Genomic DNA, 19524 nt, shown 5'->3' on the forward strand with positions numbered 1-19524 from the left:
CAGAATTTCCTTCCTAAGGATGAATACTATTTCATTATCTGTATATATAACAGTTTATTCAATTATCCAGTTACAGCCATTAATGTTGCTCGCACTCACTTCAGCTGTATGTTTAAGTATTAATTTAATGGCATGTTTGATAACAGATGTTAGGGTTTTTTTTTTTTTTGGTAAGGTAAACATATATAACATAAATATATAGTAATTTCAATTAATTAGCCGCTTAAATTATGCCAGACTGGTTCATATGTTTCCAGAGAATAATCTGAACAACATGCATGACTTTTCAGTTCAGGAAATACATTTTCTTACTATGAAGTTCCTACTATGGTTAAGTAATTTGTAAAATTTGATGTCATTAGCTTGTACCTTTTCAGTGAAAATAGGTAATATTTCAATTCTTTATGTTTAAGTGGAATAAAAATTCTTTATTTCCAGGTGTGTAAAAATTATCAGTTTTTATCGGTCTAACTGGTCATCATGCCATAGCATTCAGATTATTTCATGAACTGATCAATTAAATGTGTTAAATAAAATTAGTAGATAATTGTATTTTTCTATGATGTGATAATATTAAATTATTTGCTTTATTAAAATTACTGTCTATATTTTTATGTTACAAAGCGGAGATAATTTGCCACTAATTAAAATGTTTATAAACCTACAAAAATGATTATTTGGGATAATTTTTTTAAAAAATTGGCCATGGAAACAAAGTATAGTTAAATGAAAAATGAAGAATTAAATAATCTTGCTATAAAATGTCTATAATTTCATTTAAAAGAAGGTTGAAAATTCAAGACTGACTAGTGTAGGAAGAAGTATGATAAAGTACTACCCTGAAAAATAAATATTTTCCTTTTGTTTCTTCACTATAGCTTAGAAAGCTAGAGAATTTTGAACTATATTTTCTTCTGTCCCCATAGTTTCTTACTTAGAATGGTGATAAAATGTGGACATCTTTACTTTAAATCACACTGATCTTTTTTGCAATGCTAGTAGAAGGCACATATATATCCCTTCCTTTTTCTCATCAATAATTTGTTGGGTAATCGTAGAACATTGAGAACAATGCCTTTAACATTCCATTCTGTACTTTTCTGATACCTGTTGCCAAAACTTAATAGTAAAACTGTAACTCTCCTCCCCAAGACACTGAAATGCTTAATCAATTTGTTCTGTCAGAAAATAAACTGGAAACAGCCAAATCATATATTTGACAAAATTCACAGGTTATTACAAGAATTTTACCTGATGACTGTGTCAGCTAGCAAGTTTTGATTCTTCAGGTTGTAGAATAGATAATAGAATTTTATTTGTAAAATATATAAAGATGTATAGCTGTGAATTCTCTGGAGTTCAAACTTTACAGGAAAATTATTAAATATTAAGTGACGAGTATTTACAGAATCACAGATTGTCTACTTACAGAAGATAAAAGTGATGACTCCTTCCAAAAGGCTGGATCCTGTCTGAGCAGCATCATCTTAATGCCTCTTTGGGTGGAGAAAAGCTTCTTCCAGCCTGGCTGTATCGGCTTCACTTATATCAGTGTCTACAGTCTACTTCTTAGGGGTGTGGCCTAAATTAAATCTGATTAATAAACCAGAGAGGCATAAGCTTGCCACTTTGGTTGCCAAAGATGTTTAATTTTGGGGGACATTTTATAGACACCCATAATTTTAATACACTTCCAAAATGCTTTTGGAAAGCTGTGATTTATTGAAAGAAGAGAATTATTTAGGATCAAAAATGACAGGTAAACAGATGTTCATGGAAAAAGATGATGCCTAAAAATACATTAAGGGGGTGAGGTAATGTGGCTCTGGCATTACTTGTCTGTAGTTTAATATTAAACAGTGTGATATTGAAAGATCAGCTGTTGTCAAAGAGAGTAGTTGAAATCAAAAGAAACCGTGGTAGAATCCATGGTAGTTTCCTTATTGAACTAAACTTGACAGAATCTCTGCTGCATTATAAGTATCAGTATTTTTGCATCTCTGTGATATAATTGCATTTTTAAATATTCTATATGTTTGTATCTATGTAATAAAATCAGTGATAACAACAATAGTAACCACAGATTGTATTCACTGTGCCAGGCCCTTTGTGATTTGATTTTATCTGGGGCTGCTTTTTGTGCTTGTGTTATTTCTTCTTAATATTTTCTACTGTCAAGCACCCTTGGATCCTGGCTCCACCTTTTGCAAGTTTTGTGAACTTGGGCTTCACTACTAGTGTATATAAATCTCAGCTTCCAAAACTGTAAAAATATATATATATTTAAACAAAATTTCTCATGGAATAGATCATGGGAAAAGCTGCTCCTACACAAAACATGAGAAACTGCAATTGCTTATTCCAAGTGAAGTTGTAATTACCATTGTTTCTGTTTCGAAGGCAAGCCCATTATAGATTTTAGTGACACCTCTGCCTTTGCATGTTGGATCTTATGGAAGTGGCCAATCCTACTCTGATTTAGAATGTTATTGATCACATGCAGTCTACAGTTAAAGTCAGGTTATCTTATTTCCTGTGAAAAAAAACCCAAATTCCTGGCTAAGTGCAAGCAGTAAGTCACAGATATTTAGTATATCAAGTTACAAATAAAACTTTCAATGAAAGTTTACGTATCACTTATAATAAAAGTTTTATCTTTCCATGTTCTGAACACTAAGGTCTCTGGGGTCCCAGGTGTAGTAACACAGGGTGGCTCCTGTCTGATGGGGGGAGTAGCCTTTTGCCTTAAGTAGATCAGTCTCTCTGAAGGACTGCAATGTGTGAGAGAATTAAGGCCAGACAAGCTGTGAGTCAGATGAGAAAAAGATGCATGTACTGCCCAGAGTGCCACAGGAAAACACAAAGGACAGTGATGCTGGGTAGCTGAGTGGAGATTAACTACTATGTGGGCACAATTTACAAAAACCAAAGAGAGGCTCTGCTGAGTCCCTACACCAGCAAGACCTTGACCTTCTGCCCACTCTCCTCTTGATGGCATGTGGGGATGGACCAGCTTCCAGATTACAGATGGGCTGTATGGAGGAGGCCACCTCAAAGGTGACCCTGCAGAGGGCATAGTCAAGAATCCACAGACCAGCAAGCCTGAGCAGGAGAAATAAATATCACTTAGAAATTCCTGAAAAAAAGACTGAGATGGAGATGTAGACATTCAGGAAGCTGACCGAGGAGTATTCCTAGTGTCAATTCCTGTGGCCTTAATGAAGCAAAATTGGGCACAGGGAGAAAATGAACTGTGATGCAATCACAACTACAGTCTCGGCTCCTCCTTGGATGAACTCTGAGATTACCCTTCCATGCTGTCTTGTAGGCAAATGTCCCGGTGTTTGTGTTCCCACAGAAGAAATTATTACATGTGGCTTGCCCACAGAAAGCGAGCATAAGCTTGGGTGAGGCAGTTTACCTCAACTGGGAACAGTGACTTGAGAAGGACTTAGCTGAGAGCTGTCAGATACTAATTCTCCTGGCAGCTGGAGGAGCAAGTACTTGAAGTACTTCCCACTCGAGTGGGGAGTGTGGAGAGCACATGACACTGCACACTGTCCATTACACTGCATGAGCCAAACTCAATCAGAAGTCAGTGTGAAGCCTCTGATGCTATTCACACAGGTGTATTCCTGTGGCACAGAGCAGGGGGGTCACTTGGAGGGCAGTATAGACGACATCTAGAAACAATGACCAGGGCACTAAAATATGTTTGCCTGGAAGTTCTAGTTCCAACTGAAAGGTAAAAGTTGGTTTGGAATTTGCCAGCTAGGAATATACTGGCCTGAGGAGCTGAAATGGAAACAGCTTCCCTCTCTTTCCGACCAGGCACTCCTTTGCACCATGCACACTTATCTTATTGTATGCTTGTTGAAAGATTCTAGGGACTAATTTTGAAACAAGCCAGGCATGGAGACCCAGCGGCAAATTCTCTCCCTCTTAAAATGACCTCAAGATAGATACTCTGCAGCCCAGCCACACTTGAGATGGTGCCAGCTGGCACTCTAGGTGAACAATCATTCAAGATAGGCATCGCAACAACACACGCAGACCCCGCACTCTGCGTACCCCTGCACACCTCCCACACCACGTTTCCCTTTTTAAAGCCCTACCCTCAGCTCAAAGCTTTGAGATGTTTTGTTTTGTTTTTTTTTTCGAGGCTTGAGGCAGCCCATCTCCCATCTCCTAGCATTTAAAAAATAAAACTGATTTCCCATCACTGCCTCCCGCCTCTTTTGCAATTAGCTTCCAGGTGGTGAGCAGCTGGACTTGCATACAGTTCCAGAAATACAAGAGGTCTAAATGTACTTTCTGCAACATTAAGTCTATAATTCAGTGAAGAGAATTCTCAGCAAAGAAAAACAAAAGAACTAAATAGAAATGTAAGAGCCAAAAAAGACAGACGAAATAATAATAATAAAATCCTCACTGTAGTTCAGCGTAATAACAAAATATAGATGACAAGTGGAAGAGTCGGCAAACTTAAAGATAAACAAATAGGAATTACACAATGGAAATATAATGAGGAAAAAAGATTGAAAGAGTGATGAAAAGAGCTTCAGGGTCCTATGGGACAATAACAAGACAATCTTTGTCATTACATGTAATTTAAAGCTTGTTATGTATTTTTGAGTATGCATCCCATTTATTATGATGAACTGCCCATAATTAGCCTGAATCATTTTTCTTGGGTGAAGTATGCAGCTAATTCACGGTGTCAGCATAAGAAATCTCCATCTATTATTTATTATTTATGTGAATCTTTATATGTAAAGTGTGTTTGTGCTAGAATAATTCATCATTGTCATGTATTTTTGGGCATAGTACCTGATAGGTAGTTTTTGATCCTCACCCTCCTCCCACCTACTACCCTCCAATAAGCCCTGGTGTTCACTATTACCTTCTTTGTGCCCATGTGCACTCAATGTTCAGCTGCCACTTATGAGTGAGAACATTCAGTATTTGGTTTTCTGTTCCTGTGTTAGTTCACTAAGAATAATGGCCTCCAGCTGCATCCATGCAGCTGCAAGGGACACGATTTTGTTCTTTTTTATGGTTGTGTAGTATTCCATGCTTTATATGTATGAGATTGGTGCAAAGGTAATAATGATTTTTGCCATTGAAAGTACTTAGTCATGGGATTGCTGGTCGAATGGTAGCTGTTTTCAGTTTTGTGAGAAATTTCAAATTGTTCCACAGTGGCTTAACTAATTTACATTTTCACCAGCAGTGTATAAGCATTCCCTTTTCTCTGCAACCTGCCCAGCATCTGTTGTTTTGATTTTTTTTTTTTGACATTTTAATCATAAATAGCCATTCTGACAGGTGTGAGATGGTACCTCATTGTGGTTTTCATTTGCATTTCTCTAATAATTAGTGATAGGCATTTTTCCTATGCTTGTAGATCACATGTATGTCTTGTTTTGAAAAGTGTCTGTTCATGCCCTTTGCCTATTTTTTTAATGGAATTCCTTTTTTTTTTTTGCTTGATTTGTTTAAGTTCCTTATAGATTCTGGATATTAAACCTTTGTCGGACACGTGGTTTGCAAATTTTTTCCCATTCTCTGCCTTGTCTGTTTATTCTGTTTATAGTTTCTTTTGCTGTTAGACGACCTTTAGTTAAATTAGGTCCCACTTGTCAATATTTATTTTTGTTGCAATTGCTTTTGGAGTCTTCATTATGAAACTTTTGCCAAAGCCTATGTCCAGAATGGTATTTCCCTAGGTATTCTTTCAGAGTTTTTTTATCTTTAAGTTTTACATTTAAGTCTTTAATCCATCTTAAGTTGATTTTTGTATATGGTGAAATAAAGAAATCCAGTTTCAATCCTCTGCATATGGCTAGCCAGTCATCCCAAAGTCTGTATTGAATAGAAAATCCTTTCCCCATTGCTTGTTATTGTCGACTTTGTCAGATCAGTTGGTTATAGGTGTGCAGCTTTGTATCAGGGTTTTCTAACCTGTCCCATTGGTCTATAAGTCTGTTTTTGTACCAGTACCATGCTGTTTTGGTTACTGTAGCCTTGTAGTACAGTTTGAAATCTGATAGTGTGATTCTTCCAGCTCTTTTCTTTTGGCTTGAGATTGATATGGCCATTCGGTTAGTTTTGGCCTTTCGGTTAGTTTGGTCATTAGATTAGTTTTTTCTAATTCTGTGAAAAGTGACATTGGTAGTTTGACAGAAATAGTATTGAATCTGTAAATTGCTTTGTACAGTATGGCCATTTAAACAATATTAATTCTTCCTATGTATAAGCATGGAATATTTTTCCATTTATTTATGTCATCTCAGATTTATTTTGAAAGTGTTTCATAACTGTCATTATGAAATGCAAAATCCCAACATTTTGCATTCATCATATAATCAGCCTTCCAAACAATGTTATGAAAGTCTACATTCTACTATCCAATATACAACCTCAGGAGTTACTTTAAGTTAATTTTGGAAGAAAACCTAGAAGAAAAGAAAAACAAAGAAGGGAAAGAAACCCTTGGAATCTTTCTACTGGGCTGCCACAAATAAGGACAATCATTCCAATTTTGCTCAAGAAATAGAAATAAATTTTCATTGTGTAGTTTCTTCTCTATCATGTACCGAATTGTCACACATTAAGATCTTCTCAATTTAGAGACTCAGTTTGAAGCCATAAGAGGCCATTTATGTAAGTAACTTACATCGTCAGTTCCACATTCTTCCTTCCTCATTGAGTTCATTTGTTTGACTGAATTAATTAAATCACAAATTTTAAAAAGAAACTTCAAGAATAGCACTTAAATGATTTCTTCTAATTTAAAATGCATTCTTGAGAACTTTTTTTTTTACATTTTGAAACACACCAGAATTCTAGAGGTAACTTGATATTTAATTGATGGCAGCTGTGTCTTCATTCTGACTTGGGATTTTTCTCTTTTCCCATACTTGCCCATACAATTTATTGATAAACTGAATAAACAATTTATCCAGATACTACTGAATGTATTTAATTAATTAATGCATTTCTCTAGGTTTAAAGACTATTCACTAAAGAGGATGTCTACTGTAATTGTGGGAGGATTTCAGTTTCTAGGACTTTATTAAAGAAAATGTTTTGAAAGAATATGTTAAACATAAACAGTGATTTTGTTGATTCTTTCAGTGAGACAACTGTCATATCCTAATGGCCTCTTAAGATCTTTAGTAAACTGTGATGCAAGGCAAATATATTTCCATTTCATAAATATGCAAAACTTTTAGTTTTTAGTAAAACTAAAAGATAAGAAACAGAAAAAACAAAACAAAACATGGATTTAAGATGTTGGAACATAGTGTGTGATTTAATTTGGTGGAATTATCTATACATTATGAACATAATGCATTTTAAAACTGTCTCCAAAGTTACAAATAAGGAGCAAGAGAACGGCGTGGCAGAACAACCAGACAACAGGGGGTGATTTTGTCTTCTTGGACCAGTTTCATAGCACATGGACTGCCTGGACTCCCTTCTCCCTCACCATACTAGCACTCCTGTTGGTCCCGTTGGCAACTTCACAACATCCTCATTTGGACTGACCCACTCGTCCACCGCCCCATGTATTTTCTGCTCAGCCCATTGTCCCTCATGGACCCCCTGTATATGTCCACATTTGTCCCCAAAACGGCCCTTGACTTTCTGTCTGGGGACCTTCATATCTCCCTCCGCCACTGGGTGTGGCATTCAGCTATTCCTCTTCACCCCCTTGGTGGCAGCGGAGGGCCTGCTGCTGGCCATTGGCTTACAACTGCTTTGTGGCCATCTGTTACCCACTGTGCTATCCCATCCTCACCTTTGTGCTACTCCATCCTCAAGTATCTGACCATCTGTGTCCTCATGCTGCTTGCATCTTGGCTGAGAGCACTGCTCATTGCCTTGACCCCTGTAGTCTATACCATGCCTCCCCCCTTCTGTGTCCCCAGAGAAATCCATCACTTTTTTGTGAGATCACACCCCTACTGAAACTAGTCTGTGCTCACACTGCCTGGTATGAAAAAGGTCTTTTTGTCAGTGGTGTTATTTTTCTCCTCCCACCCATCTCAGCTATTATGGCCTCCCATGTAAGCATATTATCCATTGTACTGTTGATAGACTCAAGGCTGGAGCTCAGGAAAACCTAGGCTACTTGCTCTTCTCACATGACCATGGTGTCTTTATTCTATGGGGCCATGATTATCAGGTACTTTCTGCTAAAGTCCTACCACTCCCTGAGCAGGACAGCGTGGTCTCCGTCTTCTACCTCATCCTAACTCCAATGTTCAACCCTCTCTTTTACAGTTTAAGAAACAAATACATTATTCGAGCCTTCCAGAGAGTCCTTGGAAAAAGAATATGACATTTTCTGTTTCCAATGAAAATACAAAACAATGAAAGCATATGCACTGAAATGGAGGGATTTATGAATGTGCATTTAACTCTAAGAGCGAAATATTTTGAGAAACAGACAGTAGACAAAAAAAAATCCTGTAACCAAATGTGATATGCAAATCAGTCATTTTCTTATTTATATCTTCGTATTCAAAGATAACATAAATGAAGTCTGGTCAATTCATGTGCTATATCAAATGGACTTTTCTTATTCCTATTTAATCATATTATTTTTCATTTTTACTTATTTTTATCTTTTGAAATTTATTTGTATTTGACAAATAATAATTCTGTCTATTTATAGAGTATAACATGACTTTTATCTATGTATACATTGTAGAAAGTTTAATAAAGCTAATTAACATATCAATCACCTTACCAACTTATTTTTTTGTGGTGAAAATGTTAAAAAAACTATCTTTTTTTTTTGAGACAGGGTCTCATTCCATCACCTAGGCTGGAATGCAGTGGTGCAATCATGGCTCCTTGCAGCCTCGACCTCCTGGGTTCAAGAGATCCTGCTGCCTCCAACTCCCAAGTAGCTAGTACTACTACAGGAGCACACCACCACACCCAGCTAATTTTTGTATTTTTGTAGAGACAAGGTTTCCCTATGTTGCCCAGGTTGGTCTTAAACTCCTGGGTTCAAGAAATTCTTTTGTTTCAGTCTCTCAATGTGCTAGGATTACAGGCATGAGCCACTGCTCCTGACCTAAAAATCTATTCTTTTAGCAGGTTTGCAATATGCATTCATTGTTAACAGTGGTCACCATGCAGTGCAACAGGACACCGAAACTTTCCCCCCACAGGACTCCAAAAGCATGAGCAACAAAAGTGAAAATGGAAAAGTGAGATTGCCTCAAACTAAAAATGCTTCTGCAGCAAAGGAAACAACAGAGTAAAGAGAAAACCACAGACTGGGAGAAAATAGTTGTAAATGATTAATATTATAAGGGGCTAATACCCGAAATACATAAGGAACTCAAACAATTCAATAGAAACAACATTAGATCAATAGAGAAATGCAAATCAATATCACGATGAGATACCATCTCACATCAGTCAGAATGGCTATTATTAAAACAACAGATGCTGGCGAGATTGTGGAGAAAAAGAACAGTTTTACACTGGTGGTAGGAGTACAAATTAGTTCAGCCATTGTGGAAAACTGTGGGGCGATTCCTCAAAGACCTAGAGGCAGAAATATCAGTTAACCCAGCAACCCCATTACGGGGTATATACCCAAAGGAATATAAATCATTTTATCATAAAGATATATGCATGCATATGTTCACTGAAGCACTATGCACAATAGTAAACACACGGAATCCAGCAAAATGCCCATCAGTGATAGACCGGATAAAGAAAATGTGGTACACATACACCACGGTTACTATACAGCCATAAAAAGGAATGAGATCATGTCCTTTGCAGGGACATGGATGGAGCTGGAAGCCATTATCCTCAGCAAACGAACACAGGAATAGAAAACCAAACACTGCATGTTCTTATTTATAAGGGGAGCTGAATGATGAGAAGACATGGACACAGGAAGGGGAATAACAGCACTGGGGCCTGTCAGAGGGTCAAGGGTGGCAGCAGGGAGGGGACCAGGAAGAAGAGCTAATGGATGCTGGGATTAATGCTTTGGTGACTTCGTGGAATTGTTTTTAATAATTATAATAGGATTCTCAAGAACAATATATAAAGGGCTATTTGAGATTCACATTCAAATAGGCAGGTAATTACAGGAAGTCAGTGAAGTGAGAGAGGGGAGGAAAATACCAAAAACAGAAATTAAAAGCTGGTAGTTCTGAACACATTATTAAATAAAAAAATAGAAATACTGATAATATTGAAGAACATTAATAGCATCAATAAGTAAATATATTAATTTTGCATTAAGGAATGACTAAATGATCTGCACTGTGTCTAAGAGTTTATTCGCATGATTTTACTTCAGTTGCCCCGTAAAGCTGCTGTTATATTTGTCTCCCATTATAGATGAGGAATCTTGTCTCAATAAAGTTATGTAACTGCCCAAAATGAAACCATGATAAGAATAAAATCTAGGTTTCAAACCAAGGGCATTAATTTCCAGGTTGAAATAGTGAATGAATCTGAAAATATTCTCAGAATATTTTCTGAGAATAAAGGCAGAGGGAAAGCAGTCCTGTAATCCCTATCAAAGGCACCTGGGAAAAGTGCCTGGGTGGGCCTGGGTGTGCACCTCATGTGTGTGTGTGTGTGTGTGCACACGTGCGCATGCACAAAGGGTATTACGGTGCAGGAGGAAAAGAGTCACGTCAATAGATACTCTTGTCTGTTTTTGGCCCTACTCTCTTTACCACCATCTGTCCTGATTTCCCTCCAGATACTGTAAGCTTTGACTCTTCCCTTCCTCAATATTAGAAGAGAAAACAGCGATTTCTCTCTTGTTAATACATTATTAAATATTAATAAATATTAGTCACTGGAGTTTTATAAAGAAACTTTAATAAAGCATGAAAACCACAACAGAAAAACAGAAGCAGAATGAGAATATATTTAGATGTTATTTAACTGGGTCTAAAATGTAAACTTTCATATTAATATATTTTTGTGTCGTGATCACAGTTCTGAAGATTACTCTGGATTTGTTTTGCCGGCAGTATTGCACTGTGGTTCCTGACTTTCCTAGGACTCTAAAGAAGAGGGAGTGTACCTGTCCATACACAGGTGAATTGTTTTCTCAAAAAAAACTTCAGAAATCTGAAGTTATTAAGTAGTCTGTGATACATTTTTTGTTAGCTTTTCCCTTCCTCTACCCTCTCCCCAATACATGATAGGTTGTTAAGGCTGAATTCTCATAATATCTACAAAACTTAGCTCCCATAATGGTTCATATCATGCAGGATCTTTCTATAACCCTGTTGCCACAATACTGGCTCCCAATATTTGACATAAGTAGTTTCTTTTTCTTTAGCTTTGTTACCTACGGCCTTTTGTAGGGTGCCCTGGATTCTGTCTGGATTATTTTTAAAAACTTGAACTCTTTGTAGCATCCATATGATGTGCACTACCTAAACACTATAATCAGTCCAGTCATCCACACTTACTCATACATTTCTTCCCTTACACCAAGTTGACTGTGATGTTACACCATTTACTATTCCCGAGGAAGTGGATTGTCATAACACTAGCATTGCTTCAACAATGAAAAAAAAAAAACACTGAAAAATGTATTAGCGAGTAAACATAATTTTTACTAAAAAGAATTTATTTACACTGTTCCAAATTATTAAATCATAAAAGAGTCATTAATTTGGGAGGAATCTGAGAATCAGGCAATATGAGTTCATGTCAGGATTTGTCTATTGACCAGTGAGTTGTTCATGGAGTTCTTCACCATAAACTTTGGTCTCAGTCTATATAATGAGGATAACACAATGGTACTTGCTTAAACCATTGAATAATGTTTTTGTGTGTTTATGTTAATTAGAAAAATATGCTTTCTGAGTTTGCATAGCACTTGGTTACTGAAAAGTGTTTAGGATGTGATGTTGTTACCCTCCTAGTGAACGTCTAAAAGCATAACTAACTAGGGAGCACTCTTTGTTACATAATGCAATAGCACACCATCAATCACTGAAATCCTGGTTTTCATAATTCTTAGTACTAAATTAAAATGTGTTATTGAAGTAATTATATTTTAAATGTTATTGAAGTATATAGATGGATAAAATAAAATGAAATCATGATAGGAAAACGAATTCAAAGGAAACACATGTTCAGAAAGGTGCACATGGTCTAAGTGAAGAAATTAAAGATCCTTCAGTTGAGTATTATTCACCTGGGGAAAGCCGTCCCTGCAATTCAGGGATGACCAGGTGGTATCGGTTGGGCCTCAGTGTTGCTAGGAGTTGGCCTTAGTATTCTTCTGTTAAACATACACTATTGCACAAAACATTAAACACGTAGAGAGAAAAATGGCCCACCAAAGAGGTCCACGAGTCCTAACCTCTAGCAACTGTGAATATGTCAGCTTCTATGGCAAAGGGAAACTAAGGTGGCAGACGGAATTAAGGTTGCTCATCAGCAGAGAGTTCTGTCAGCTTTTATTTTATTTACTCTCACAAGACCAGTCCCTGTAACAGTGTCACATACAAAAGTAAGGCATTGAAACACCTGAGTGCATGAATGAATGAATGTATTCTGCATTTTTCTATTAACTTTGGTTGTTATATAGATTATCTTGATGTTAAATGTTTGGGTAGATTTTACTTTTATGGTTCACATTTCAGATATTCAAGACGGCAAGTCAAAATATTAAAATGCCAGGGTAACACTGGGTTGAGAAGGCTGAATTCTACCGCTTCAGAAGTTAAACAAGTTTGACAAACACTGTTTTTGCGACTTCTATACAGAAAACATTTATTTACATCTTTCCAGATAGTTTTCAGGAATAGCTTTTAATGTTGTTAATGCTCAATCAATACAAGGTTCTGAAGTCCTATTTTCTACGGCATATCCATTATCCCAACAGTCTCCTCATTGCCCCCATGACTTCCTTATTTCGCAGGCTATAGATAAATGGGTTCAGTAGAGGTGTGATAATGGTGTAAAATACTGCCACCGCCTTGTCCTGTGAAGGGGAACGCAAGGAGTGTGGCTTCGTGTAGGTAGCGAGAGTGGTTGCATAGAACAGGCTTGCCACCAACAGGTGGGAGGAACAAGTGGAAACAGCTTTTGCCTGTCCTTTTCCCGAGCTCATCTGGAATACCACAATAAGCACATGAGCATAGGAAGCCAGAATGGCCAGGAACGGTAGCAGCAGGATAATAAGTCCACTCAGGAGGACTGTATACTCATAATGGGAGGTGTCCTGACACACCAATGACATTAGAGCTGGAATTTCACAGAAAAAGTGGTTAATGAGCCGAGACCTACAGAATGGAAGTTGAAACACATACATTGTATGTACGAAAGCGTTGATAGAACCACTGGCCCATGCACATGCAACCATGAGGCAGATCTTCTTGCTCATAAGTACCGGATAATGTAAAGGGTGACAGATAGCTACATAGCGATCATAAGACATAAAGCCAAGCAGAAGGGCTTCAGTTCCACCAAGGGCCAAGAACACACACGTTTGAATCTCACAGCCCATAAATGTAATGGTCTTACTCTGTGAGAGGAAGTTGACCACCATCTTGGGCACCGTGGTGGAGATGTACATGAGGTCAATGATGGAAAGCTGACTGAGCAGAAAGTACATTGGAGTGTGGAGTCTGGTGTCCAACCGAAGGAGGTGGATCAGCATGATATTTCCTGTCAGAGCAACTGTAAAGATGGTGGCAACGACGACAAAGAGAAGAGAGTTTGTCCAGCCATATTGGAAAAGACCAACAAGTAGAAAATCTGTCCCAAAACTTTGATTTTCTGCTTTCATGGCTGAAACCAAAATATCAAAGCAGATGACATCTGAAACGTTCATGTAATAATGTTGACGGCCCTTTCAGAGAAAGCAAAATGACAATACTAAATACAATAGAATTATCTGGACTGTCTTTAGGATGAATTTATATCTCTCCTATTCATCACATGGAATGTATCCATAGAAAAATTCCCATTTTACAAATGATGACATGAAAATAAGTGTGTTTACTGACTGCAGAATAAAATATAAAATGAAAATAGAGTATTTAGATTATTTGTCTGAACAAGTTATGTTTCTCCTTTGTAAATATATTCAAGATGATAGACAAGCTGTGTTTACCTGTTAAAAATCACTCACTGACTCAATTTTCTCATATATGTGACATGACAGAATTAGTCAAATATATAATTTCAAGGATTCTTTACTTCATTTCTCTTTTGATTACATTGGTTATAAACAAGAATATATAAATATAAATACTATATAAAAGTAGTAACATTTGTATAGTAAATGTTATTTTACTTGTTCAGACAAATAATCTAAATGTAATAACATTTATACAGTAAATGTTATTTTACTTGTTCAGACAAATAATCTAAATGTAGTAACATTTACATAGTCAATGTTATTTTACTATATAAATGCTATTACATGGTCTAAGTGAAGAACGTAAAGATTCACGTGGGGTGAATTACAGTGCTATTACAGATCTTATGATTTAACTAGTATTTATCTATTTCTATGAATGTAGACACAATTTTATAAACTTGGGGGAAAAGGTAAACCAAATATTAGGAAGAGCTTGAGAATGAATCATTGAAATATAAAAATATTTATTATTCTTTGACTCAAGTAGCATGTGACGAATGGTTAATGAGCACAATACAGTGATAATCTCTGGAACTCATAATATATTTAGACTGAAAAGCTTGGTTGTGTTTGAAAAATTAAAAATAATACAAATAGTTGCTGAAAGCATTACATAAAGCTGACTTTATAAGTTATAGTTATACAAAACTAGTAATATTCAATTATCTTTTTTTGTACTAGTCTAAAATATTGTCGCATTACTAATTACAATTACTCAATGATATTTAAACAATATTTTAATATTATTATACAAAAAAGCTTGTATTTCTAAAAATGTATACAATAAAAAATATGAAAAGTCACCAAATTTACATAAAAAATATGATCAGATGGTAATGCTTGGTAAAACAATTCATAAAAATTTAACCTAAATTTTAACATTATATATTTCAGATTATGACATAATTATTTTAATATAATCTAGAAAAGAGATCTAACTCAAAACAAGAGTGAAAATTATTTACAAAAATCTAACAGGGGGGAAATAAAACAATAAGATTTTATAGAGGTAAATGAAGAAAATATTGGTTATAATTGAGTATGATACAGAAACAGGAGAGAAAGAATATTATAGCTACAATAAAATTTATATAATAAAATAAATTACTATACAAAATATAGTAACATACCTCATATAATGTATATTATCAATCATTTGTACAGGGTAAAAAAATTGAATAACAAATAAAAATAAGAAAATGAGCAACAGTTTTGGAACTACTGGAATGATCATTTCATCATATGATGACTATGTTTCAAATTCATTACTGCTTACTTCTCCAAATATTACATGTAGAAAATAATTGATTTTAACTGGAACACACAGAAAATTCTTAGGGCAATAAAGTAAACTATTTACTGTCTTATATATAAAGGCTCTACCACATGGAGAAAAAAGACCTGACTGCATAACCTGGAAATAGATATAAATAGGTAATGCATACAAAGGAAAACGGAAGGTTTAAAATAGGGTAATTATCTATCTAAGCCTAAATCAATGTCATGTGGATAAAACAACCTTATTAAGTTATTTTTTAAAAGGTCAAGACTGTAGTCCAATGTACAATAATATATTTTTGGTGACACATGGTTGAATTTTTTAAGATTTTTTTTTTACCATAAACTTATCATTTCCATACATTTTGGACTAACAGTTTTATTACTGGAATTTTACTACAGTAATATATGAAATAATCTTTGGTACAAACATATATTACATGTTGAAGATGATACCTTTTCTAAAAACAATTTAGAATTATGAATGCATGATAAATTTTTTAAATGACTAATCTGATGACATGTCACATATTCAAAAAGTAGTCATGAAAATTGGATAAACAGAAATTTTACACACAAATACAAACACATAAACGCAAAAATAAACAGTTATAGTATCTATTGATCATAATTCACTCAAAGATGCTTCATGATTGGAAATACCAAAAAAAATTCCAAAACAGAAACACACTGGGGTTTGGATGTTGCAAATCTTACTCTGCTATGAAGCAGGTCACGGGTTTCACTAAACTTCTGGAATAAATACTGGCCTCCATTCCATCTCCCTCAGCCAAGCAAAAGACTACACAGCACGCTACTCTTAATCTCTTCCTAAATTGAGTTGTAAGTAAAATTCTATGTTGACTGCAGCACCTTTCTGACAGCAGGCCTCAATGAATCAGGCTTAATTAGATTCTTTACACAAGTCAACTTGCTGAGAGTGTGTGGTTGAGAGGTATTAAATCAGAAATATTAATCGCACTCAACTACTCACCAATTCTTGCATACATTAAAGACACTTTAAAAATCTGTGAGATTTAAAAATATATATTTGTTATTCTCTTCATTTAATTTTAATTAAACAGAATCCTTAAGCTGCTTGTTAAGTATATTGGAAGATTTTCTAATCAAATTTTCTCCCACCTCTAATTACAAAACATAATCCTCTGGTAAGCATCACCAATATTAAATGCTACAAGATTCTCTTCGTAATGCTGAAGACCAAGGCTATAGCAAATATAATGTATAAATGTAAATATTTCACCTGATAGGTGAATATTTCACCTGATAGAGAAATGTGCTAAGATGAGCACAGAAGCACCTAAAACACATCTAGAGTTTCCTTAGTCCTGAGAAATAATTTCCCCACCTCCCAAGCTCCTTGCCCAATATCAAATATTACTTTCTTTTTTTTTTCTTTAAGACAGTGTCCTACTCTATCGCCCAGGCAGGGGTGCAATGGCATGATCTTGGCTCACTGCAACCTCTGCCTCTCCATTCAAGCGATTTTCCTGCTTCAGGCTCCCAAGTAGCTGGAGTTTCAGGCATGTGCCACCACACTTGACTAATTTTTGTATTTTTAGTAGACATGGGTTTCACCATGTTAGCCAAGCTGGTCTTGAACTCCTGACCTCAAGCGACCACCCGCTTTGGCCCCACATACTGCTGGAATTATAGGCCTAAGCCAACATGCCCTTTCTTTATTTAGATGAAATCCCAAATAAACATTTCAATTGAAATTAATGTAAAAGAAATCTATTAAGTATGACATAATTTATGATATTATATTCACCAATACATTCAACAAACTGCAATTTCCAACCTCAAAGGCATATAATTATAATGCAGCCCACTCCATTAGGTAATAGCTTGGACCTTCAGTGTGAGTTAAGCAACTTAAAATAACATCCATTGAAAGTGTGTTCTAAACCAATCCCAGTCCTTCCGCAGGTAGAGAGGAGGCGATGTTGTCATTTCTGCTGATCATGATGGATTTGAGAACTAGTTTACTATTATTACAGCCATAAACTGAAAGCCACACATTTTCACCCAAATAATTTTTGAAATATGCAATTTAATTCATTGTTGGTTTCATCATAATGTAGCCTCTTGTCATTCTTATCATCATCCACATATATTTTGGCATCACTGACCTCCACATTTACCTTGAAGTTTGAATTCTGCTTTTATAAAAACTCTTTCTATAGAACAATTGAAAGACGTTAGGTAACTCATTACAGGAGATGAGAACTAGGGAAATTTGCAGAAATAGAAGCCATGGATATGTAAATACGTTATCTCCTTAATACTAACAGGCAATAACAACATAAATTTCTTTTTTTCTTTTTTTTTTTTTTTTTTTATTATACTTTAAGTTCTAGGGTACATGTGCATGACGTTTATATCATGTATAACTCCCCAATGCAACAACATAAATTTCTAAGTGTCAATAATAACCATGTATGCTAGCGGCATACAACTTATGAAGTTTTTTTTTTGATAGAACTGAATAAAAATTTCACCACACATTGTGTTTTTGAAATATTTTACCTAATTTTAAACTTTCATCATTCCAAAAATATTGTTGAATATAATTACATACTGAACATAATGTTAAAATTGGAGGCTAAAGTAAGGAAGAGATGTTTCCTACCTCCATTAAGACCACAGAGATCCTTCCAGTTGTGTTCTCTCAGGTGGGGGATGTGCCGAACTCACCCACACCTGCCCACATCTCTGCACCAACATGCCCCAGCCCCTTCATCCTGGTAAGGCGGAGATTGTTTAAATTCAATATCAGACCAAATATGTCTCAAGTATATACCTTGAGATTCTTTTTGCAGACATTAATTAATATCTGGATAATCTATGCAGCCAATAATATAATTAATTCTATGTAATTATTTAAATAAAATACATACCTTTAAATATATCTCTGAATCTAGTTTCAGAATATATTTCTCTCACATAAGTCACAGTAAATTTGTCAAGGGACTACAAATTCTTCTGATTTACCTCAGTAATTAGTTGGCTAACCAGCGATTTGATAGCTAGGTGACTGCCACCATGAGCAAGCCTTATTGCCTCCACCAAGCCACGTCTTTGAAACTGACAAAGGCTGGCCTTGAAAGCATTTTTTCCTCTAGGTAAAAGACATATAGACCAGGCGCAATGGCTCACACCTGTAATCCCAGCACTTTGGGAAGCTGAGTGGGTGGATCAGGAAGTCAGGAGTTCGAGGCCAGCCTGGCCAATATGGTGAAATCCCGTCTTTACTAAAAATACAAAAATTAGCCACTCATCGTGGCACACACCTGTAATCCAAGCTACTCAGGAGGCTGAAGCAGAAGAATCGCTTGAACCTAGGAGGCAGATGTTGCAGTGAGCCAAAATCACACCACTGCACTCCAGCCTGGGAGACAGAGCGAGACTCTGCCAAAAGAAAAACATATATATATATATAGATTGTCTTTTATTTTGTAAATAATTTTAAAATGATTTCAATTTTAGTTTATGTAGCCTGTTTCATAGAGATGAATCTCATTCTTCTAGGATTTTTTCCCAGAAAAAAATGTATATATATATTTTTAAGTAACAGGAGATGTATCTGAATAGCTCTGCAAAATTAACTATAAGAAGCATTCTCTGCCACCACAGTTGGAGGTAGTAGTTAGAAAATCAGAGCATCAGAGCAATTCCTTTTTTTATTTACTTTTAAATAAAATTGTATTATTTATCAATTATATATATCAAAAAGAAACAGAAGCAGAATGACATATAGTCTAAATAATCAAGCTATTTAATGTGACAGTTCTGAAAAAGAAGTCCTATACTTTTAAAATTTCTAATCTGAAAAACATTTTAGAAATTGTTATACTGAATTTGTAAGATGGTCTTTTTTTCTTTTTACCTCAGACAGTAAAGCCTTTGTTCATTTAGCATAGGAAATTCAGAGGAAAGCAGAATTTAAACAAAAAGTCATCATTTTTTATCCTATATAAGGCTGCTAATGTCTACATTTAAATGGGTTAACTGCCTAATCAAGGTTGACCTTCATATTCTTTGTCTAAGAGACC

General features: G+C 35.6%; 2 protein-coding genes across 2 annotated transcripts in view; both read right to left on the reverse strand.

Annotated features, from left to right (window-relative positions):
* Positions 1-18188, reverse strand: part of LOC117075135 (olfactory receptor 2T6) — a 91095-nt gene extending 72907 nt beyond the window's left edge. The window contains exon 1 of the mRNA XM_033197217.1: positions 18102-18188. The gene's annotated coding sequence lies outside the window, so the exon portion shown is untranslated. The remainder of the gene's footprint in view (positions 1-18101) is intronic.
* On the reverse strand, positions 12327-18217 carry LOC117075134 (olfactory receptor 2AK2). Its single transcript, XM_033197216.1, has 2 exons — positions 18102-18217; positions 12327-13876 (listed from the first exon to the last, which is right to left on the reverse strand). The coding sequence occupies exons 1-2, from the start codon at positions 18105-18107 to the stop codon at positions 12896-12898; spliced, it is 987 nt and encodes a 328-aa protein (XP_033053107.1). The 5' UTR covers positions 18108-18217; the 3' UTR covers positions 12327-12895.
* Positions 18218-19524: the final 1307 nt, after the last annotated feature.

The sequence above is a fragment of the Trachypithecus francoisi genome, unplaced genomic scaffold, assembly GCF_009764315.1.
Source record: "Trachypithecus francoisi isolate TF-2019V2 unplaced genomic scaffold, Tfra_2.0 Lachesis_group5, whole genome shotgun sequence".
Taxonomy (NCBI): Eukaryota; Metazoa; Chordata; class Mammalia; order Primates; family Cercopithecidae; genus Trachypithecus; species Trachypithecus francoisi.